The sequence below is a fragment of the Henckelia pumila genome, chromosome 2, assembly GCF_033568475.1.
Source record: "Henckelia pumila isolate YLH828 chromosome 2, ASM3356847v2, whole genome shotgun sequence".
Classification (NCBI taxonomy): Eukaryota; Viridiplantae; Streptophyta; class Magnoliopsida; order Lamiales; family Gesneriaceae; genus Henckelia; species Henckelia pumila.
In genome coordinates, this window is record NC_133121.1 from 125986973 (window position 1) to 126012723 (window position 25751).

Genomic DNA, 25751 nt, shown 5'->3' on the forward strand with positions numbered 1-25751 from the left:
TCATAATAATATATAATTTATTTAACAATAAGTTCAAGCTCATCCTAAATCTAATTCTTGGATCCGTCCCTGTATATAAGGATCGATTTTTAGGTAAAAAAGGGATCTTTTGCACATCTCTTGGCGGCTAAGCGGAAGAGCGAAGAACGATCGTGAAACAATTTTTCTTCTTCTTCAAAAATTCTTTTCTTTTATCTTTGTTTTGAAGTAAACACTTTGATGTTAGTTATGAGTTCTATGTATAGCTAAACATCTTTTGTTGGGATTTAGGGAATCCGAACCCGATTGTCGACTCATGAATATTGGTTTTGACCTCCGATGAATGTTTAATTATGCTATTGATTTATTTCGCATTGTTGGAGCGTAATTAACTCTCTCAATATTTTATATCGTGTTTTATTTCGAAAGAAAAATTTCATGATAGGAACAAATAGCATGATTCATGGATCTACAATTTACATAGACATATGAAATTGGATACATGTTGATAGTCATAGTCCAGTAGGTCGAAAGCTGAGGGATTCCACGAATCGTGATTGCAATTATCTATGATAAATAATTGAAGACATTTAATTATTTCATAGCATTGAATTAGTTTAGCATAACTTGAAAGAGTATGTTAATGAATTAGGGAATCTTGTCAAAACGTGTTAAAGTAATTTTCAGAGTCGACGAGGGGGAGGTGAACCGAAAATCTCAACATTCTCTCCATCATTTGAATTTAATTTACTAAGATTGATTCAATCCTTGATTTTTATTTATTTTTAAGTTTATTTATTCTCTTGTCATTAAGTAGTTAACAAAAACAAATCTCACTTTTCGTAAAAGTGAAGTAAGGATTAGTATTTAGGTAAAAATTGTGCAACTATTCCAAAATTTAGGATGCCTATTCTCAAAGGTATCGAATTGCTAAAAAGTAGTACCTAAATGCACCTCAAACTTTTAATAGGTCGGCAAGAAATCACATCAATTGCAAAATTTGCATATTACGACCGTTATGTATATATACAACCAAGTGACCCATTAACGAAATCCGGTAAGGTTACAAGGCTTTGGCCATAACAGGAATGAATCTTCTTGTTTTTCAACACATTGGGAATAACATAACAGGGCTTGAGACTGTTTGGACCAGAATAATACCAACCAGGAAGAAAGCCAAGACTTTGCAACATATTCAAGACTTCTGAACCCTCTAGACAAAAACAATTCAGCCGTTCAACAGGCCCGTAGTCGGATCAGCACCTTCACAGCCGTCATCTGAGAATTGGAGACCGCCGAATGATACTGTTGGCCGCAATACCACCCTCAACTTCTGACTTAAATGGCTGTTTGGAAACTGAAACATGATCTGTTCATCTTGGACAATGAAATTTCCGGGTAAACTCAAAGAAACGGCTTTACTGGTAGGTATATATGCATGAATACCAATGGGTCTCTTTCCCACCTAACTCAAATGGTCGAAACTTTACCGGCTGACTATCCCAAAGAACAAGCTAGGTAAAATCACATGCAGAAACTGAACCTTGGAATTCTGGTAAACAGGAATTAACGATGCAACGGAGGCTAAATCTTTCAGTTCCTCCGGACATATATTTGAGATCTTCGGACACTCAGAAAACAAAAGGAAAAAAAAAAAGAAAAAGAAAAAGGGAATATTTGAGATCTAGGGTTCTTAACGCCTTAAATTAAAATCCAATTTTTTTTATATATATATTTTTTAATCCTATTAGGAGTGATTCTTCTTTTCCTCTCTAATTCAGAGTCCTATTAACTTAACAATGTCAGTATTTTTTATTGTTGTTAATTAAGAGGAACAATTGAAAGATCCTTTTTTTCCCCCTTTCTACTCCAGAATAAATTTGTGATCTTTGCCCATATCAATTCTTCAGCTAGTGTGGTAAGATGGACAAAACTTGTTCTCGTCAGAGCCAGGCGGATACAGCTACACGAAATCCAAGAAAACGAGAGCGGAAGCACAAGGTGCGTAGTCGATTTTTCCATACATCATTTTAGTTCCATAATCACACATCCTGGCTGAAGGGTTACTAAAGTTTGCTTTTTTACGTGTTGTACGCCAACGTTACGCATTCAGGGTGTCGATTGTTTGAGGGGTGAGAGACAGAATGCTGTAGTAATGGGATTGACAAGTTCTCCGATGATATACTTGTTGCCATTCTCTCTTGTATGAGTTTCAAAGAAGCTGCCAGGACTAGTATTCTCTCACGTAGATGGCGGTATTTATGGATGTTTACATCTGGCACGTTGGAATTTGAGGATATGGATAGTGCCACTGGAAGTAAAATCAAATGGAAAGAGTTAAAAGCCAGGGTGAATCGTGTCCTGAAGTTGCATCAGGGTCCAAGTGTTGATAGTTTCGTTATACGAATTAGACATGCACGGCCTCGACTTAGTGGCGTCAATAGTTGGATACATTTTGCAATGCAGAAGGAAGTAAAAAGGTTTGATTTGGATTTGCAGGTCTGTGAGAGGTCATATTGCCGGTACAAATTTCCTAGCATCGACAAGTTGTTACCACATACTCATGAGGTCAAGCCTGTTTTTGGTTCGCTAAGGTCCCTTAGGTTGGTTTATGTTCACATTAAGGATGAGGTTGTTCAGCATTTCCTAGCATCATGTCCGTATCTTGAACAGCTATGCATAAGGGCCTCTTATATTACAAAGAATCTTCAAGTTGTTGATCCATTACCGAACTTGAGAGTTATGGAAATATCCGAATGCTGCCAAATCCAGAGTCTGAAAGTATCTGCGATGAATCTTGTCTCTTTTACTTACAATGGGAAAAAAATCAGAATGCTGTTCAAAAAAATTCCAAATGTCTCTGAGCTAAGTCTTGGCGGGGGATTTTGCCAGTCCTTTATGTGTGAACCTAACAAACACTCAAGTTATTCAGTTCAGCCGGTGAAGCTGACATTAAATCTTGCTACTGCTGTTGGTTTTCTACCATTGTACTTTTGTTTGCTAATATTTAATAATAGCTAATCTTAGCAATGGGAAAATCACTGTTATAATCCTGTCTCAAACTTTGTCAGATTCCTCGAAGAGAAATTTTAGCTCCTCTTGATCTGCCTCAGTTACAGTCCCTCAAACGGCTGGAATTGAATATCGTGTCACAAGTTGGCCGAAGCCTTCTCTTCTTTGCATCATTGGTCAAGGTTTCTCCTTTCTTACACGAATTTAGAATCAAGGTGAAGGTTCTTTCTATAAATATTCGACATTTATAGTTTATATATATCGAATTAGAATAATACGAATTTTTCTTAAATGTATTCCTACCGAACCATTAGGCATGTTATCTATGATTTGGCTTCATATTGATTTGGACTTGCTCATCGGAGGCATGCCTAGCTTAACTTGTTGGAATCGGCCAAGCTTGATTATGTATTTAACTTGTTCAAAATTTTTGGCTTTAAAAAGCACGCCCCAGGCGAGGTGCAACCTTTGTGCCTCTAACCTACGTGGCGAATCACACTTTGCCATGGCCTAGGTACCTCGGGAAGGGGAGGCCTGGGCGGCGTGCCTTTTGTTTGCTTTTATTCCTCGAGGAGAGACACGCTAAGGCGCTGCGAGGTGCTATTTTGCTCTAACCCTATTTTTTTCCCCATTTTATGTTATAACATGATAGGTGCTTTGGTCTCCCTTTCTCCTTGTTCCAGTTGCGCTCTCTCTAAACATTCTCAAGCACTTGTCCCCTCTCAAATAATCTCTTGTTTGCTAGAACAGATTCTGAGAGTAATGATTTTTTTTTGTTTCGTTTGAAAAATTGGACGCTTACATGTTGATATTTCGTGATAGACGATTGATTACGAGGACCAAATTTAATTGTATGCTATGCCATTGAAAGTTAACAAGTTAAATCAATCTGAACAAGCTTTTTGACTGTTGAGTACATTCTTTCATTTTAGTTGAACCAGTTTGATGATATGGAAATTGAAACAAGTTAAACCAATGTGAACAAAATGTTTGGTGACATGATTTCCTCTACCTGGATTTCTTAATTTTCCGAATCCTGCTCTAATCAATTGAGATAAGCCTTTTATTTTCTTTCTATGGATGCAGATAAGCTACAAGGTGGATCAACCATGGTATGTGGTACGTAAATCAATTCTGACTACTGTTGAAATCTTGTTTGTTTTATTAATATTTTTCCTTCCGCAAGAAGCCTGCTCTTCATCATTATATTTTTAACACTGCTCTCTATCAATTATCATGACAGATAAGCAATGTGATGATGTTTCCTGAAGTACTGATAGCAGACTCTGTCTGCCATAAAAATCTTAAGAAGGTAGAAGTGTCTGGATTCATCGGGTGTCCGAGCGACGTAAGTTTCGTTCTGCACTTGTTTAAAGTTGCTCCATCTGTTGAGATGTTTGTTATCGACACCCAGAGTGAATATTATGAACAAGAGCTGTGGGATTGCTTAAGTATGTGTGACTGGGAAGGTGATCCATGTATTTGTTCGAGGAATCCAGGGAAAATGTTCGACGTTCAGACTGGGGCCAGGACGACGGTGAAAGCAAAAAAGCGGGCCAAGCGGCTGGAACTTTGTTCTTCGAAGAAAACCACATTAGTTATAAAATAATATTTATTTTTGTTTTTAGAAATCAGTCTTGAATTATATAAAGGTTATGCTCCCATTTTCTGTGGATATTTCCAGTTCCAGTATTTCAAACGTTAAATGAAAATGTATTTGGTTTCTCTGCCTCTTGGAATACTTGGGTATTTATCAAATTTTGTAAAAAAAATAAAAATAAAAATAAAGTCAATAATTATTTGTTTTTAAAAAAAGTCCTTAATTCAATTGAGTCAAATTGAATTATTATTTATTATGGTATAAAAGCTCATAGTATTTGTTTTTTTTTTTTTTTTTTTTTTAACTCAAATACACTATCTTATTACAATAAATTGAGCTCTTTACTAATGGGGGACTCTTATTTTAATTAAATTAGCCATCGAAATATACGGATTGCGTGTGTAATATAATATATAAATAAATATATTAAATAATTTTATATGTTTTTTGAATGGAAAGTCAACAAAGTAATACTATTCATTGCCTCGAAAAATAAAATACATAAAATTCGAAAATCCAAACCTAACAAAAATCAGATCATGTAGAGCAAAGGCAAAAAAGAAAATAATAAAGCTAGTGTACTTAAAAATAGTTTTTATAAATTCCTGCATAGAAGACTTCTATGATGAGCAAATAAATCATCCAACCCTTGGAAAAGATATTTTGCCGCAATAATAAACAAAAGAGGAGAAAGCGGGTCTCATTGACGCAACCCTCTGGTCGAAGGGAAAAAACGTGACAATGTATCATTAAAATGCTAACAGTTAACATAGTTAAAATGATTGTTTAAATATCTAACACTTCGTCATAAAATATTTTAAAATGCTAACAATTAAAATGATTTTTTTTTAATATTTCATCGTGATCTCAAAATCTTTCTTTATTATCCTTTATTAGAGTTTCATGGTAGTTAAAATGGAAGCGACTATTTTGTTATTGAGGACGAGGTTGTACAATTAAAATTTTTATCTCAAAAATATATAATATATATAGTACTAAATTTTTTTTAACATTTCAAGGGAGGCGGCCACATCTTTTCGAAACCATGTACGTTTGTCACTGACACACACCATTTCGATTATGTTTTTAATGCACACGCTCTTATTTTTCATCAATGCAAATTTTTAGATTTTTTAAAAAAAATAATTCAACTACCTTCAATAACCCTATGAACTATTTTACCACCTTTTATTAACATTTAATGCAGCACTACTATTTCTAATTCAATTTATTTATGCAGTTATTTTAATATAAAATTTCGTTTAAAAATTGATCTAACTAATTATTTACTTTGACATTATAATATTATTTTTAATTCAAATACAATTCACGTATATATAATAAAAAAATATTCAGACAATATAATAATATACCATCATTTTTCTTATTTAACTAGGTCATTTTATTTTATTAAATTAAAAAAATTATAGAATAAAATATTTTAAATATTTATTTAAATACACACAATACTATCTTTTTATTTCTAATTTGACTAGATTAGAGTGCGTTCAATTTCACATTTTATTTTTTATTTTACTAATTAATAAGTCATGTAGTGTTTGTTACACAACTCTATAATTACAATGGGTTATTAGCACTGCCGTTCTAAAACAACAAAATGTAATTCGCTGAGAGGTTCTTATTTTTACAATTTGTTTCATTTGATACTTTAACTTATTGAATATTGCCTCTCAAAAAAAAAAAAAAAACTTATTGAATATTGTTACTGCCAAAAAAGAAAAAGAAAAAAAAGGAACAACGCATGACTATCCAATTCACTAACTTAATTTTTTATTTTTTTATTTTTTGACAAGAAAACCTGTAAATTTCATTATTACACGATGTTCAATTTACAATGTTTTCTATCCAAGAAGGAAAATTTCCAGTCTCCCAAACAAAAGGAAAGGGGGAATAAGAAGGAAAAAGAGATATATTTTTAATCATTCATCTACCTTAAATAACGCTATGAATTATTTTATCACCTTTTATTAACCTTTTTGATTAAAACAACAATGCATCACTACTATTTCTATTTCTATTTATTTATTAAATTACTTAAATATTAAATTTCCGTTAAAAAATTTATTAAAATAATTATTTACTTTGACATAATAATATTATTTTCAATTAAAATACATTTTACGCATAATAAAAAAAATATTAAGCCAAATATAACCATATAATAATATATCAGCCTTTCTGATCTCATTTAAATAATAAATTATAGAATAAAATATTTTAACTATTTATTTTATTAGAGTGAATCATAAGTTATCGTGTATCTTTATACAATTCTATAATCACAATGAGTTACTAGCACTGTTCTAAAATAAATAAACATCTTTAGGTACCACGAACATAATTTATAAGAAGTTCGATAAAAGAAAATTTTTTCAAACTATAGATCTAATATTGTACAATAAACCTATATATTATTGTAAAAAAAAAAAATTACTTTGTCGTAACAGCAGATATTCAATAACTCGTCATAAGTATGTCCAACTATTACTAAAATTTAATCGCTATGTAATTCGCTGCGGTTCTTTCATTTTCTTGCGCTTCTTCCTGCTTTCAGTTTCGGTATTCCCGAGGATTGTTCCGTTTGATGTTATGTGTTGTCCGGGATTTTATGGGTGTTTTTTGATGAGATTTTGAAGGAATTAATTAGGGTTTTTGTGGTTTTTATTTATTTGGATGCCATACTTTCCAATAATTTAGTTTTGCGTCGTTGAGTAAGGATTAGGCTTCCGAATTGGCCTGTTCAGTGCTTGTTTGCTTGAATTTTTTTGCACAATTCTCTTCACTTTGAGTGGAATTTATTTGTGATTGACTATGTTCTGAATCTGAATGTATTGTGTATTATTTTTTGAATAGAAAACTTTCATTCTCTCTTGCGCCATCTCTCGATCCCTCTGTTTGGATCTGTTGCAACACTCCATTTCCTGCTGATACAGTGAGTTACGCTGCGGTTCCTTCATTTTCTTGCGCTTCTTCCAGCTTTCAGTTTCGGTATTCCCGAGGATTGTTCCGTTTGATGTTATGTGTTGTCCGGGTTTTATGGGTGTTTTTGATGAGATTTTGAAGGAATTAATTAGGGTTTTTGTGGTTTTTATTTACTTGGATGTCTTACTTTTGATTAATTTATTTGACTTTCGAATTGGCCTGTTCAGTGCTTGTTTGCTTGGCTTTTTTTGCTCAATTCTCTTCACTTCGAGTGAAATTTCTTTGTGATTGACTATGTTCTGAATCTGAATGTATTGTGTATTATTTTTTGTATATACTTGAAATTTAATAAGCTGGTGTGCTGCCTGCGACACTTTAGGTTGATATATTCAATTTTTAATTATTAAATTTGTTTGCCATCACTCAGCCATCTAGCTTCTAGATGTTCTTATTTTCCATTCCTTTTGCAAAAGGTTTCGTGCTCTTTGGATCGATTGCCACTTGCATTCACCAACAATCAACAGTGACTCTAATAGTATGACTGTTAAAATCTCCATTCTCATCTTTGCCTTTGTGTATAATGCCTTTGAGATGTTGTATGTTCTGCGACAATATGTTGAACAAGGAAAAGTCACGATGATGCAGAAAGGCTGTTTCAAACGAGAATGCGTGAATTTGAATTGATTGACACAAAGCTGCAAAAATATCAAACAAAACAAGAGTCGAGCAGCGGACAAAAAAAATGAAAAATATATGAAGATTGTCCAAAAATTTGAGGCTCAACAAGCGGAAGCACAGACTGCTTATGACCTAAGGATGGCAATGGAACGAGTCGTGGACAGGGATGTCTTCCCCATCCCCGAATACAAAACCCGTCACCATACCCGCCTCATTCCCCGTTATTTTTTATCGGTGATTCCCCATACCCATATTCGCGGAGACTTAATCCTCATCCCCGTCCTCATACCGTAATATATATATATGTAAATATATATATTTTTAGTTTCATTTTATATATATTATTAGTCAAACAACTCAATATTCAATATTCAACATTCAACATTCAACTTTAAATATTAATATCATATTTTCAATACTCCCCCTTGTGATGATGATCGTGATATGATGATTGTCTTTATTACGTGTTTTATGTTGCCTCGTTAAAAACCTTACTAGGAAAAACTCATTGGGATATAAACAATAGTAAGAAAAAAATAGTGCAACCACGTAAACTCCCCCTCATGTTAATATGAACGATTCTTCACATATTTCGTAGATTGCACATCCCAATGTTATATATTTGTTTTCTGAATATCGTCGTGGGAAGTGCCTTTGTGAAGAGATCTGATGAGTTTTCACTTGATTGAATATAACAGATATCAATATCTTTATTGTTCTCAAGCTCTTGAGTGTAAGAAAAGAACTTTGGGGGGATATGTTTGGTTCTGTCACTTTTGATGTATCCTTCTTTTATTTGAGCAACACATGCATCATTATCTTCATATAGTGTCGCATGCTTCTTGTCTACTGGCAATCCACACGATGTTTGGATATTTTTTGTCATTGAATTTAACCATACACATTCACGACTTGCTTCATGTAATGCAATAATCTCGGCGTGATGTGATGAAGTTGTTACGAGTGTTTGTTTCTGTGAATGTCAAGAAATTGCATTGTCTCCACGAGTAAATAAATATCCGGTTTGGAAACATGTCTTATGTGGATCAGATAAATATCCAGAATCAGCTTAACCAATGATACTTTGATTGATATTTTTAAAATACAAAAATCTCAAATCTGTCGTTCCTCATAGATAACAGAATATATGTTTAATTCCGTTCCAGTGCCTCTTTGTTGGATATGAGCTGAATCATGCCTATAATTTACAGCAAAAGATATATCAGGTCTAGTACAATTTGCAAGATACATAAGGATGACACTTAGGTATGGTACTTCTGGACCAAGAATAACTTCATCATCTTCACATGGATGAAATAGATCCTTTTCTATGTTTAATGATCTAACAACCATTGGAGTAATTAATGAATTTAATTTATCCATATTAAAACGTTTAAAGACCTTTTCTGTATAATTTACCTGGTGAACAAAAATTCCACATTTTTTTTGTTCGATTTGCAAACCCAGACAATACTTGGTTTTTCCAAGATCCTTCATTTCGAATTCTTCCTTCAAGTACATCATAACTTCTTGAATTTTCTTATTCGTTCCAATGATGTTTAAACCATCAACATATACATCAATAATTACACACCTGGATGTTGTTTTCTTGATGAAAACACAAAGGCATATTGGATCATTTACGTATCCCTTTTTCATCAAGTGCTCATTTAGCCGATTATACCACATTTGGCCGGATTGCTTCAACCCATATAATGATCTTTGCAATTTCAAAGAATAAAATTCTTTGAGTTTTGAACTTTTTGCTTCAGGCATCTTAAATCCTTCAGGGATTTTCATGTATATATCATTATCACCTGATCCGTATAAGTAAGTTGTAACAACATCCATAAGACATATTTCCAAATTTTCAGATACTGCCAAACTAATCAAATATCGAAACGTAATTGCATTCATAACAGGAGAATATGTTTCTTCATAATCAATTTCCGACCTTTGAGAAAAACCTTGTGCAACAAGTCTAGCTTTATATCTTACTATTTCATTTTTCTCATTTCGCTTTCGTATAAAAACTCATTTGTATTTAACAGGTTTTATACCTTCAGGTGTTGGACTATAGGTCCAAAAATATTACGTTTATTTAGCGAATCCAATTCAACCTGAATGACATCTTTCCATTTTGCCCAATCATGCCGAGTTTTACATTCACCAAAAGATTTTGGTTCATGATCATCATTTTCATTTATGATGTCACATGTCACATTATAAGACAATATCTCATCAATATTTTCTATATCTTTTCGATTCCATATTTTTCCCGTATTAATATAATTGATAGAGATTTCACGATTCTCTATTGTGATTGTAGTTTTTTGTCAATATCGTTGATTTTATTTTATTTTTTTGTCCTTCTAGATTATGTTTGGGTTTGAGTAGGTTTCTTTAATTTCAATACTTTCGAAAATGACCGTGAGTTTTTTGTTTGATTTTCTTTTACTGTCATTAATTTGTTCTCTAGTTAGTTGAGATTGTTGTTGGGTTGTTGCGAGTGAAATGAGCTGGATTCTTGTAGAATTTGATCTGATAATTTTTTTGCTTATGAGATAGAATGATAGTAGGCAGCTGAATAGTGTAAGGCCCGAAAATATTAAGTTCTTAATGACGGAATTTAAGATTTAAATTTCGAATAAAAGAGAAAAGATGAATATAAGAATTTATGGCAATTAGAGATTTCAATTTCGGGTCAGAAATATTTAATTTGAGGATTTTCGGATTTTAAGATTTTAATATCCGGAATTCTTAAATTAAAAGATTAAAAATATTTGAATTGATATTTATGGAATTTAAGACGTGAATTCCAAGATGATAAATATCAAGGATTTAATTTGAGGATGAAATCCGAGCAAGGACCCATTTGCAAATATTGAGCAATTCAAGGACTAAAATGCGATAAGGTCCGAAATGATTTAATTTTAATTCGAGAATATTTAATTTGAGAATATTTAGAGTTTATAATTAAATTCTATTATTCTTAAATTATTTAGGATTGAAATTGAATTAAATCGCTTGTCCGGGGACTGAATTGCAATTAGGCCAAAGTTCAGGGACCAAAATGTAAATTGCCTTGCAACTTGGCCATAAAAACGTGTAATCTGTAGAAAATGATCAGATTGCATCCCAAACTTCAGAAGAAAACGAGATAAAGGAAAGGGAAGGGTTTTAAACCATTTTTGTTCCTTTCAACTCCGATATCTTTTGATCCGCCTGGTAGAATTTCCAATTGAACATATATTTGCAATCACAGCTCCGAGTGCTACGTTTTGACGTAAGTTTTATGAAGTTCTACCATGTTTTAATTTTAAGTTGTTGTTAGAATTAAGATTTGATTGTATAAACATGTTCTAGCATATACGACGATAGCATATCTAAGATGGATCGTGAAAAGATCGTCGTTTGAACATGTTTTCGATTTTTGAAAGACTTGTTGAAATTCTGAAATTATGGGGCTGCATATTTTGAATTTTAGCTGTAGAATTGGTGATGATATGAGATTGATATGATTGTCATATTGATGTTTAAGCTTTTGAAAAGATCGAAATCGTATCGTTACGCCGTCGGTTCAAGATTTTGAATTGTTATGCATTCTAAATGTCTAGAGTTCATCTTCAAGTTTATTGTGGATGAATTGAATATAAGATTGAGTTTAGAATGTAGATATGATGATATTTGAATCGAAAGATTTATCGGACTCGAATAGTTGCGACGTCGGTTTGAATTCTGATTGTCTTAGCAAGATTTGAACTGAATAAGCTCTAAAGAATCATCGATTCAGATTGGAAATTGATGTTTAGATATGTTATAATCTATTTCAGATTTGAATGGAAGATTATCGAAGTTGAATCGACGCGTTCGAGTTCGAATGACTTGAAGTGTTTGAAGTTGAATCAAGAATACCTTCAAGTAGCACTGATTGAAATGAGCAGCATTGTATGACTGATTTGGCTAGCTTTGAGATGATCAGCATTGGCAACAGATTCAAGAGGTTTGAATCACGATGAAAGGTATGAATCGACATTATTCCTGCCAGGTAGAACAACTCGAGAACGTGGTGGTTTTCGAGTTATCCTGAAATCACATACTTAGTTGTTTCAGTGCTCTTATGTGATTTATATGAGTTTTGATGCTTTGTTTGATTATGTGATTATATGTTCAAGATGTTTTACAGTCTTTAATGCATACAACTTATGTTGCATTCATCTTGAACTCCAGCCTTTAAAGCATAAGGGCAGATTAGCCTAGATTGCGAAATGACGTTTGGAGAATTATAGTTGAGTGGCATGGATTGCAGCCTTCGCTTTCAGAGCCAGAAGACTCTCTATAATTGCACCAAAGTCAGAGGATTAAAATACTTGATGCCACCTCGATTGGGAGTGTCGGCGGTTTGATAGTTATTTTATTCCTCGGGATCCCAAAGAACTAAGCTTTATTGATATCAGATTTGATAGTCTATTCCTTGGCACATGCATTGCATTTATGCATTAACCTAGAGTTTTCTATGGGTTAGATTATGCAGTTATAAATGCTAGCAATGTTGTGATGCGCTATTCAAGATATGAATGTGTGCTATTGCTTTAGATGAATCATTATGTGTTAAGAGTTTAAGCATCGATGATGATTCTATGATTTAAATGTTATTACATGTTTTATGATTTTAGAGTTTTATAGCATATAGATTCCATATTCTTTCATGATGTCTATGCATGTCTTTCATACTGAGATTTATTTTCACCGGAGTTATCCGGCTGTTGCTTTGTTTGTATGTGTGCATTGCATCAGGTTGGGGCATGATCAAGCTAGAGTTGGCTTGGATAGCTTGAGAAGAGAGATAGCATGTGGTGATTCGGGTTTTAAGCAGCTGATATGTATTGTATAGAAATATGTTAGAAGACAAGGAATCTTGTACATGTATCTGTAAATCCTAGTTTATATTCAAGAATGGATGTATTTGAATGTTAGGATTAATTTGTCAATGCATGTATAGTATTTAGCAGCTTGTTAAAGAGTATATTTATGCATGTTCCATGGTTGACAATAAGAGTGTTTCCTGCAGATTTTCTGGAAATACAGCTCGCTCGATCGGTAGGATTTTACCGATCGAGCGAGGCCTTTATTTTGCAAAACAGAGGGTTGAGATTTTATGCCCGCTCGATCGGTAAAGTTTTACCGATCGAGCGAGGCCAATATGGATGCAGACCGAGAGTTTTTACTTTGTGCTCGCTCGATCGATAAAGTTTACCCGATCGAGCGAAGGGCCTTCTTTAAAAAAAAAATAAAATTTAACTCTTGGTTTATTATTCATGTATTTTTTTGATTAATTGTTAATTAATCATTTATTACCCTAAGATGAGATTAGCAACCCGGGTCCCCACAATAGGTGGTATCAGAGCGTAAAGTCTTGGACTAAGATAGAAGTTGAGCGGGGTAGATTGAGTCGCATGCATTTATAGTATTGCATGAGTATGCTTTACTTGCTTTTACAGAATTGTATGCGACGATGATTGTTTGATTGAACACTGCTTGCTTTATCGATATGCGAATTACATGCTTATATGCTGATATGTATGCATGATTTCTTGAATTCATTAGAATAAATGAATTCGTTGCAAGTTTGTATTATGTGAAAAACATGATAATTTGCAAGCATGTGTTCTATTCAGAAGCATGAGATTATATGTATGTTATACTTAAATTGTATATTATAATCTATGCCATATCGATTGCTTCTGTTATCGAATAAGACAGCTTATGCAGATAGCATGAGAACCTCAGACAGAACAGAACCTCAGATAGAACAGAACCGTGTTGAGGACTTAGCAAGAAATTGGTGAAGTTGCCAAAATAAGTACTGAAATTGTTTGGCAGGTAAGTAAACAGAATTGTTTCTTTTCGTATATGCTAAAGATGATAGAACAGTAGAGACACATAAGTTGATTTCAAGCCAGTAAAAGAAGAACGAAATCATGAACCGGTAGTACGAGGCAGAGTTGAATTTTTATTCATGCCTTTGTAATTGTGGAAACACTATGATCATCACCTCCACTACAACTTCCATAGCAGTATAGCTATGAAGCAAGAGATAGTGGCAACAACAGCAAAGATTGAAAGGCTCAAGTTGTATCAGATAAGCATATTACAGGTAAGTGAGTTAATTCTAGTTAACCGCTTATATATTGATTGCATAGTATACAGTCATAGATTAGTGATTTGTTATGCTATAATCCGTATCTGATGAGCCTTTATTCAATATATTTGCTGAGATTTTTGCCTTTGAGTAGAAGAAATGCATTTGAATGATTACACAGAGAAGATGAAATGCAGACTTGAGGAAATAAGATTGAATATGCATTATAGATATTAATGCAATAACTGAGTATCAGATAAGAATTGATTGATTCTGTGCAGTGATTACGTTAGATCAACAATAGCAATGAGTAGAGATCTATTTGATATGAGTTGCAGAAATAAATTTCTATTATGTCGGTACTGTTTATATCACGATGATCGTGGAAGAATGTCAGTAGAAGTTTAGTCGATATATTGAACTAGTACAGAATTAACCTAGAATTGACAGATATGTCAATGGTTAGAATGTACAGAAATAGTTCAATGACATATATCGATTTTTCTACGACATGAATGCAGTTCTATATAGAGTGGTGTCTAGTACAATGGTATTATGGCAAATCGTATAGAAGAGCATTACGTGAACTGAAGAACTTCAGAAACAGCTAGCAGATTGCGTAGAAAAGAGTTATGTAGTGCCGAAATGATGATTAATTCTATGAAAATAAGTTAAGTCGAAAAGATTATATTCGACTATTGTCAGCTAAGAATTAATAAATGAACTCATGTCAATAGAGAATAAGAAAAATCAGTTACAGTTGAGCTTTCTCTTCAATTTTGCTGAAGCTATTACATAATAGAAATCATGATTCTTAAATCTCTTGCTATCGATTCTGAGGTTTTTGTATTCGACCTCGATCGAGTTTGATGGACTCTTATTTCTTTGCTAGAGTCTAATTTGATTCATTCTTCTTGATTTTTATGATGCAAGTGATATGGTATCACTTAGAAGATTTTATCATTCAGAATATGTAATTTTGGATGATCTTGATTTGAGCAAGTTCCTGTGAGCTGAGATTTGAGAATTTTGATTATTTGATGTATTTATTCAGTGTATTTTGAAGTATTTGGCTCGTAACTGATAGAAATTAAGATTCAGAATACTAGCAAGATTTCTGGGTTTTAGATAATTGCTGAATTTATTGGGTACAGATCTGTACTTGTTGAATATTTATGCTTGACAGATACTTAAACGATCAGAATTGTTGCGATCCAAGCTAAACTCGATTGGTTTGGAAAGATAAAAGCAACATTGATCTTAGATCAAGCAATAGAATATTGATTGAGAATGCTAGATTAAGATAAGAGATAAGACAGCAGAGCAGAACAGATGAATTTTTGCGGTGAATAATTGTTTGATTATGCCAGATATTCTAGATATGGAATATCAGATTCTGAAAGAGGCATATGACAATATATTTAATATTCAGTCAGTTGTCTAAACATGTATGACTTACATGTAGTCATTACTTGGAAATCAGTATTGGTGAAAGAATTGAAAGCAGATACGACATAATTAACAGTACCAATACGAAAATTCCAGTAAAAGAAGCAGAAAAGAAGAACTCATGTGGTTTATGTAACAGATTAGTTACATAAGAGTTGAAATCAGATCAACTTTGTGAACGACTTTGGTTCGAATCTACTTGAATCGTCATGGTTTTGAGGTTTAGAGTGTAGTAGATTTCGACAGATTTATGAATATGTTGTATTAGATATGATACAAACATAAAGCGATACTGGTTATGCATTTAGCAAGATGATCAGATTACAGGAATTATGAAAATCTATTGTCAAGATATAGACTTTAGATTTGTTTTCTAGATTGTGGCATTGATTGTCAGATGTTCTGAGTGTTTGGTTGTATGAGATTTCATTATACCATCCTCTGATTAGTGGACTATCAGATGTGATTATCCAGATTTTTGAGGATATGCTCAGAACTATAGTATTAGATTCGGTACTAATTGATTGATTATTTTCCACTTGATTACCATGATTCCTGTGACAGCTATTTTATAGAGATAAAGATAGTATTTTGATGATTGATTGATCAGAAACACAGAATTGTCTTTATATTGAAACGATCTTTCAGAAATATCAGCTATCAGACCAGATATGAGTCAAGAAACGATGGAGAATGTGAAGATTGCTTCGAACAGAATAAGAACAGAACATCATAAACAAAATGAGCAAATGAGTAACAGATAGAAATGTGAAGCCTGAACAGAATGATCAGTTAAGAAGTTCTTTTCCGAGCATCATTAGGTTCAGAAAGAGGTTTCAGAATTGATTCCTATGAGTATTTGATCTAGCTTATGGATTAATACTCGAATTGTCAGATAGATGAATTGTTATCCATATGCATTGGCTGAAGAATATCAGCTAGAATATGTATGTGCATTCAATTCAGATAAAACAGAAGCATATAAGAGTTTAAGAGAAGCTGATTAGATTACGAGAAAGAGCAACTTAGATCTAAGTTGACTCAGTGATTATATGTTTTGCAGAAGCAATCAGAAAGAAGATTAAGATACGATAGAAGAGAAGATATCAGAATAGATATTGAAAGCTCAGAGAATTGAAGTCAGTATTACTTCAGTCAGCTATACAGATTACGAGAATCAGCAGTAAGATCGAATGCGATTTCGAGGACGAAATCATTCCTTAGAGGGGAGGAATTGTAAGGCCCGAAAATATTAAGTTCTTAATGATGAGATTTAAGATTTAAATTCCGAATAAAATAGAAAAGATGAATATAAGAATTTATGACAATTAGAGATTTCAATTTCGGGTCAGAAATATTTAATTTGAGGATTTTCGGATTTTAAGATTTTAATATCCGGAATTCTTAAATTAAAAGATTAAAAATATTTGAATTGATATTTATGAAATTTAAGACGTGAATTCCAAGATGATAAATATCAAGGATTTAATTTGAGGATGAAATCCGAGCAAGGACCCATTTGCAAATATTGAGCAATTCAAGGACTAAAATGCGATAAGGTCCGAAATGATTTAATTTTAATCCGAGAATATTTAATTTGAGAATATTTAGAGTTTAAAATTAAATTTTATTATTCTTAAATTATTTAGGATTAAAATTGAATTAAATCGCTTGTCCGGGGACTGAATTGCAATTAGGCCAAAGTTCAGGGACCAAAGTGCAAATTGCCTTGCAACTTGGCCATAAAAACGTGTAATCTGTAGAAAATGATCAGATTGCAGCCCAAACTTCAAAAGAAAACGAGATAAAGGAAAGGGAAGGGTTTTAAACCATTTTTGTTCCTTTCAACTCCGATATCTTTTGATCCGCCCGGTAGAATTTCCGATTGAACATATATTTGCGATCACAGCTCCGAGTGCTACGTTTTGACGTAAGTTTTATGAAGTTCTACCATGTTTTAATTTTAAGTTGTTGTTAGAATTAAGATTTGATTGTATAAACATGTTCTAGCATATACGACGATAGCATATCTAAGATGGATCGTGAAAAGATTGTCGTTTGAACAGGTTTTTGATTTTTGAAAGACTTGTTGAAATTCTAAAATTATGGGGCTGCATATTTAGAATTTTAGCTGTAGAATTGGTGATGATATGAGATTGATATGATTGTCATATTGATGTTTAAGCTTTTGGAAAGATCGAAATCGTATCGTTACGCCGCCGGTTCAAGATTTTGAATTGTTATGCATTCTAAATGTCTAGAGTTCATCTTCAAGTTTATTGTGGATGAATTGAATATGAGATTGAGTTTAGAATGTAGATATGATGATATTTGAATTGAAATATTTATCGGACTCGAATAGTTGCGACGTCGGTTTGAATTCTGATTGTCTTAGCAAGATTTGAACTGAATAAGCTCTAAAGAATCATCGATTCAGATTGGAAATTGATGTTTAGATATGTTATAATCTATTTCAGATTTGAATGGAAGATTATCGAAGTTGAATCGACGCGTTCGAGTTCGAATGACTTGAAGTGTTTGAAGTTGAATCAAGAATACCTTCAAGTAGCACTGATTGAAATGAGCAGCATTGTATGACTGATTTGGCTAGCTTTGAGATGATCAGCATTGGCAACAGATTCAAGAGGTTTGAATCGCGATGAAAGGTATGAATCGACATTATTCCTGCCAGGTAGAACAACTCGAGAACGTGGTGATTTTCGAGTTATCCTGAAATCACATACTTAGTTGTTTCAGTGCTCTTGTGATTTATATGAGTTTTGATGCTTTGTTTGATTATGTGATTATATGTTCAAGATGTTTTACAGTCTTTAATGCATACATATTATGTTGCATTCATCTTGAACTCCAGCCTTTAAAGCATAAGGGCAGATTAGCCTAGATTGCGAAATGACGTTTGGAGAATTATAGTTGAGTGGCATGGATTGCAGCCTTCGCTTTCAGAGCCAGAAGACTCTCTATAATTGCACCAAAGTCAGAGGATTAAAATACTTGATGCCGCCTCGATTGGGAGTGTCGGCGGTTTGATAGTTATTTTATTCCTCGGGATCCCAAAGAACTAAGCTTTATTGATATCAGATTTGATAGCCTATTCCTTGGCACATGCATTGCATTTATGCATTAACCTAGAGTTTTCTATGGTTTAGATTATGCAGTTATAAATGCTAGCAATATTGTGATGCGCTATTCAAGATATGAATGTGTGCTATTGCTTTAGATGAATCATTATGTGTTAAGAGTTTAAGCATCGATGATGATTCTATGATTTAAATGTTATTACATGTTTTATGATTTTAGAGTTTTATAGCATATAGATTCCATATGCTTTCATGATGTCTATGCATGTCTTTCATACTGAGATTTATTCTCACCGGAGTTATCCGGCTGTTGCTTTGTTTGTATGTGTGCATTGCATCAGGTTGGGGCATGATCAAGCTAGAGTTGGCTTGGATAGCTTGAGAAGAGAGATAGCATGTGGTGATTCGGGTTTTAAGCAGCTGATATGTATTGTATAGAAACATGTTAGAAGACAAGGAATATTGTACATGTGTCTGTAAATCCTAGTTTATATTCAAGAATGGATGTATTTGAATGTTAGGATTAATTTGTCAATGCATGTATAGTATTTAGCAGCTTGTTAAAGAGTATATTTATGCATGTTCCATGGTTGACAATAAGAGTGTTTCCTGCAGATTTTCTGGAAATACAGCTCGCTCGATCGGTAGGATTTTACCGATCGAGCGAGACCTTTATTTTGCAAAACAGAGGGTTGAGATTTTATGCCCGCTCGATCGGTAAAGTTTTACAGATCGAGCGAGGCCAATATGGATGCAGACCGAGAGTTTTTACTTTGTGCTCGCTCGATCGGTAAAGTTTACCCGATCGAGCGAGGGACCTTCTTTAAAAAAAAAAAATTTAACTCTTGGTTTATTATTCATGTATTTTTTTGATTAATTGTTAATTAATCATTTATTGCCCTAAGATGAGATTAGCAACTCGGGTCCCCACAAATAGCATCCGGATAACTGTTAAGAAACTCCTTTGCAGTGCAAATATAAAGTTCTGGGCGCAACGAGGGTGTAATGCAGCAAATGATCATTTGATACAAACACAAGGTGAACTCGAATCCATAGAAAACAAATTGAACAGATACAAAAGAAAGCAAGCATCAAGGAGTGGAAGAAAACAAAAAATATACATGAAGCTTGTCACAGTCCTTGAGGCTCGACATGTGGCTGCAAGCGCTGACGTCAACCAGGCTTCTGAAGGAGCTGATAATCAATCAAGGAAACTGAAACATGCTCGTCGGAGGAGGTGCCAACAACAAAAGATAGTGGAGTCAATGATAAAAGATTTTCACCCTACTCACTATGTGACTGTTAGGATTACAATTTTTTCCACGCGTTTGGGGACCCGCGGGGAAAATCCAAAACAATGCGGGTATCGAGGAGATTTTTCGGATTTGGGTTTGGGTTTGGGGATTTTTAAAAATCAACGAATCATATTGGGGCGGATATGGGGATGCTATCTCCATCCCCGAACCCGCCCCAATAATAATAATAATAATAATAATAATAATAATAATAATAATAATAATAATAATAATAATAATATTTAAGTATAAATATTTTTTATTTATCAAATTTTAATAAATCTTTAAATAATTTATAAATTATTCTAAATATTAAAATTAAAAATAATAGTATTCATTAGTTTGTACTGTTTAAAACAAACAATTTTCATCCATTTAAAAAATAATCTTGATTGAAAGAGATGTTTCTAATTAAAGATATATGTTAAATTTTAATTTTACGATAAAAATTTTATACACCAATTTTTTTATATTTTACAATAAAATTGAATAATAATATATATAAAAATGAAAATAATATATATATATATATATATACATATTCGGGTATGGGAACGGAGATGAGGATTAACTCCCCGCGGGTATGGGGATGGGGAATCCCCGATAAAAAAATAACGGGGAATGGGGCGGGTATGGGGACGAGTTTTGTATTCGTGGGACGGGGATGGGGAAGACATCCCCGTCCCCGCCCCGCCCCATTGTTATCCTTAGCCCTGTCGTGCCTTTTGTTTGCTTTTATTTCTCGAGGAGAGACATCTAAGGCTCTGCGTATTAACCTAATTTTTCCCATTTTATGTTATAACACAATAGGTGCTTTGGTCTCCCTTTCTCCTTGTTTCGGTTGTGCTCTCTCTAATTATCCTCAAATCTCATGCACTTGTCCCTCTTAAAATAAGCTCTTTTTTGCTAGAACATATTCTAAGAGAGATTATTTTTTTTGTTTCGTTTGAAGAATCGAACGCTTATAGGTTGATATTTCGTGATATACGATTGATTACGAGGATCAAATTTGTTCAGTATGCTATGCAATTGAAAGTTAACAAGTTAGATCAATCTTGCATACAATTGAAAGTTAACAAGTTAGATCAATCTGAACAAAGTTGTTGACTGTTGAGTATGTTCTTTTATTTTACTTGAACTAGTTTGATGAACAAGTCAAACCAATGTGAGCAAAAGGTTTGGTAACATGATTTCCTCTGCCTGATTTTTTTTTAATTTTCAGAATCTTGCTCTAATCAATTGAGTTAAGCCTTTTATTCTCTTTCCATGGATGCAGATAAGCTACATGTGGATCAACCCTGGTATATGGTACGGTAATCAACTCTGATTGCGGTTGAAATCTTGTTTGTTTTGTTAATATTTTTCTTTTCGTAATGAGCCTGCCCTGCATCATTATGTTTTTAACACTGCTCTCCATTAATCACATGACAGATAACCTACATGATGATGTTTCCTGAAGTACAGGCATCAGCAACCATGTTTTGCCATAAATATCTTAAGAATGTCGGAGTATCTGGATACATCGTGTTTTTGAGTGACAAATAATTGTTCTGCACTTGTTTAAAGTTCCTCCATCTGTTGAGATGGTTGTTGTCGATACCCAGAGTGAATATTATGAACAAGAGCTGTGCGATTGCTCTACTATGTGTGACAAGGAAGAAGGTGTTCCATGTATTTGTCAAAGGGATCAAGAGAAACTGGTCGAGATTGGGTTTGGGGCCAGGACAAGGGTGGAAACAAAAGAGTGCGCCAAGAAGCTGGAACTCAGTTCTCTGACGAAAACCGTATTAGTTATAAAATAATATTTACTTTTTGTTTTATAAATCAATCTTGAATTATATAAAGGTTATGGTCCATTTTCGGTGGTATTTCCAGTTTCCAGTATTTCCAACCTTAATATGATGATGTATTTGGTTTATTTTGAGAATTGAGATTGTGTTTGTTTATGTAAATTTATAAGACTCCCGAAGCTTCTTTTATTCTGATCTTGTCTTTGTTTCTCTGCCTCTTCTTGAACTTCTCTTGTGAGGGTTCCACATGTCACCTCATGGCTCCCCCTAAAGGCCTCTTATAATACTTAGTCCGCACCGATAGAGCTAGAGCTTTAATATCAATAATACATGCTCATCACACACTATTTAGTCAAGTTTTAAAAAAATAAACTAACAAGTTAAATGAAAAACATTAATATTTACTGCAAATAAGCTCATTCACCTATCAAGCAAATTTACAAGTCTCTTCTCCCATAAAATTCAAGTGTTTTTACAAGCATGTGTAAAGTATGACATTGTAACTAAATGACACTAGAGTTTGTTGACACTTGCGGTTTTTGACATATTGCCAGGTAGCATACTTTTAGACCAACATCCTATAACTTAAAGCTGCAGATTGTTTCACAATGAGAACGGTGACATTTGCTCCGTCCAAGTGAATAAGTGTGAGAGAAGTAAGACTTGATATCCTGATCTCCTGGGCAGATCTCTCAATCGAGACCCTGTTAGGGTCTGTCACGCTTCGGCACATGACAAAATGCAACTCTTTCCTTTCATTTCGGATGTTGATTGAAGTGATATCTGCAGCATCCATTATAGTCACTAAGGATGGAAATGGGGCGGGTCGGGGACAGGGATGCCTTCTCCATTCCCGTCCCTGAATACAAAACTCGTCATCATACCCGAATATATATATATGTAAATATATATATTTTTAGTTTTCTTTTTATATATATTATTAGTCAGTTTTATTGTAAAATATATATAAAAAATTCGTATACAAAATTTTGATTGTAAAATTAAAATTTAACATATATATTTAATTAGAAATATCCCTACCAATCAAGATTATTTTTTAAATGGATGAAAATTGTTCTTTTAAAATAGTACAAACTAATAAATACTATTATTTTTATTTTTAATATTTAGAATAATTTATAAATTATTCAAAGATTTTTAAAATTTTATAAATAAAAAATATTTATACTTCAATAATAATAATAATAATAATAATAATAATAATTATTATTATTATTATTATTATTATTATTATTATTATTATTATTATTATCGCGGCGGGTTCGGGGATGGAGAAAACATCCCCATACTCGCCCAAATATGATTCGAAGATTTTTAAAAATCTCCGAACCCAAACAAATACCCGAAAAATCTCCCTCATACCCGCCTCATTTCGGATTTTTCTCGCGGGTCCTCAAACTCGTGGAAAAATTTGTCATCCCTATAATTAACACTGATTAAGAATATTTTTTTATAAAATAAAATTATATAAGTTGAGAAGGGGATTTGTGGGGACCTCGGGTTGCTAATCTCATCTTAGGGCAATAAACGATTAATTAATAATTAATCATATAATAAAAGAATATTCAAACCAAGAGCTAATTTTTTTTTTTAAATCTCAGCCCCTCGCTCGATCGGGTAAACTCACCCGATCGAGCGAGCTTAAAAACTTTGCTCCGGGTCTGAACGTATTTGGCCTCGCTCGATCGGGGAATTTCAACCGATCGAGCGGGCAAGAAAAATGGATTTCTCTGTTCCGGAAAATACAGGCCTCGCTCGATCGGGAAATTTCAACCGATCGAGCGGGCTCCAAATTCTGGAAATTCTGCTGCAACATATTACAGTCAAACTTGAAACAAGAGCAGGAAAATCAAGTCTAAACATGGTATAAAATATGGGAACATGCATACATTCATATACTAAGTCCCTCACATCAAATCATGCGTTTATTACATCAAACAAATAGCATATAAAACACGAAACTACAAGCTACACTAAGTCTCCAAAAGTGAGCTTCTAAAACATAAGTTTCATGTCAAGTTCAATGCTAACTAAATACCATTCTTCAACTTAAACCCGAGTCCACACTTGCTACATCTCTCAATCTTGAGCTATCCAAGCCAAGTCTGACTTGCTTATGCCCCAACCTGATGCAATGCACACATACAAACAAAGCAACAGCCGGATATCTCCGGTGAGAATAAATCTCAGTATGAATAACATGCATATACATCATTTAAGCATATAAACTCATTCAAATCATGAATGTCATATAATAACATAACATGCTAGCATTTATAAACGCATATTCCAAACCATAGAAATCTCTAGGTTAATGCATAAATGCAATACATGTGCCAAGGAATAGGCTATCAAATCTGATATCAATAAATCGTAGTTCTGGGATCCCGTGGAAATAAAATCTTTAACCGACCACCGACTCTCCCAATCGAGGTGGTGTTAAATATCTCAATTCCCCTGACTTTGGTGCAACTATAGTGAGTCATCTAGCTCTGGAAAATAAATCTATATTCCGTGCCATGAGTCATCTGACTCTGGAAGTAAATCTACATTCCATGCCACTCACTACAGTTCTTCAAACGTCATCTGCACTCTAGGTCATTCTTCCCTCTGTGCTATTCAGGCTGGAGTTGAAGATGAATGCAACACAATCTGGATGCATTAAATATACATAAGCTAAAACAACATCTTGAACACATCAATCATATCATCATATGAGCATATAATCATTCAACGATACCAACAAATCTGTAAGTATAACATGTAATACATAAAACATGTTCAATACAAAAAATACTATAAATCAAAGAAGACAAATAAACATTTACATAAATGTTCTGGGAATTCAAGAAGATATCTATCTTGAATAATCTATCCCATTTATGTAAACATAAACAATAACATATATGAAAACATGCATGTATGTGATTTTAGGCAACTCGATAATCAGAAACAATCTCGAGTTATTCTGCCCATCTTATTAATGTCTATTCATACCTTTCATCGCGATTCAAACATCTTGAATCTGTTGCCAATGCTGATCATCTCAAAGCTAGCCAAATCGATCATACAATTCTGCTCATTTCAATCAGTGCTACTTGAAGGTATTCTTGATTCAACTTCAAACACTTCAAGTCATTCGAACTCGAACTCGTCGATTCGAATTCGATAACTTCAATCCCAAGTCAAAACGTAGCACTCGGAGCTGTGATCGCAAATATATGTTCAATCGAAAATTCTACCGGGCGGATCAAAAGATATTGGAGTTTAAAGGGACAAAAATGGCTTGGAATTTTGTTTCAGACCTCTCGGCCTTAGCTACTGCCAATTCCACGTGAATTCTGCTGAAAAAAGTGAAAATTATATATATATTGGCCTATTTGCAGTTTAGTCCCTGAATTCTTCAATAATTGCAATTTGGTCCTCGGCCAATCTTTTAATTCAATTTCAATCCTAAATAATTTAAGAATATTAGAAGTCAAGTCTAAACTCTAAATATTCTCAAATTAAATATTCTTGAATTAAAATTAAATCATTTCGGACCTTATCGCATTTTAGTCCTTGAACTACTCAATATTTGCAAATTGGTCCTTGCTTGGATTTCATCCTCAAATTCAATCCTTGATATTTATCATCTTGGAATTCACATCTTAAATTCCATAAATATCAATTGCAAATATTTTTAATCTTTTAATTTAAGAATTCCGGATATTAAAATCTTAAAATCCGAAAATCCTCAAATTA

At 33.3% G+C, this 25751-nt stretch overlaps 1 protein-coding gene across 8 annotated transcripts; it reads left to right on the plus strand.

Moving 5' to 3' along the window:
- The first annotated feature begins 1068 nt into the window (after nt 1-1068).
- LOC140881031 (putative F-box protein At1g57690) lies at nt 1069-22044 on the plus strand. 8 transcript variants are annotated; one of them, XM_073285989.1, is made up of 6 exons: nt 1069-1403; nt 1890-1980; nt 2093-2949; nt 3051-3206; nt 4078-4110; nt 4235-4716. In XM_073285989.1, exons 3-6 carry the CDS (start codon nt 2185-2187, stop codon nt 4598-4600), a joined length of 1320 nt encoding a protein of 439 aa, XP_073142090.1. In that variant the 5' UTR covers nt 1069-1403; nt 1890-1980; nt 2093-2184; the 3' UTR covers nt 4601-4716. The 8 variants fall into 8 exon arrangements, with proteins under 8 accessions (XP_073142090.1, XP_073142091.1, XP_073142086.1 ...); XM_073285990.1 differs by having other exon boundaries at nt 1069-1377; XM_073285985.1 differs by having other exon boundaries at nt 1069-1497; nt 1890-2949.
- The last annotated feature ends 3707 nt before the right edge of the window (nt 22045-25751 follow it).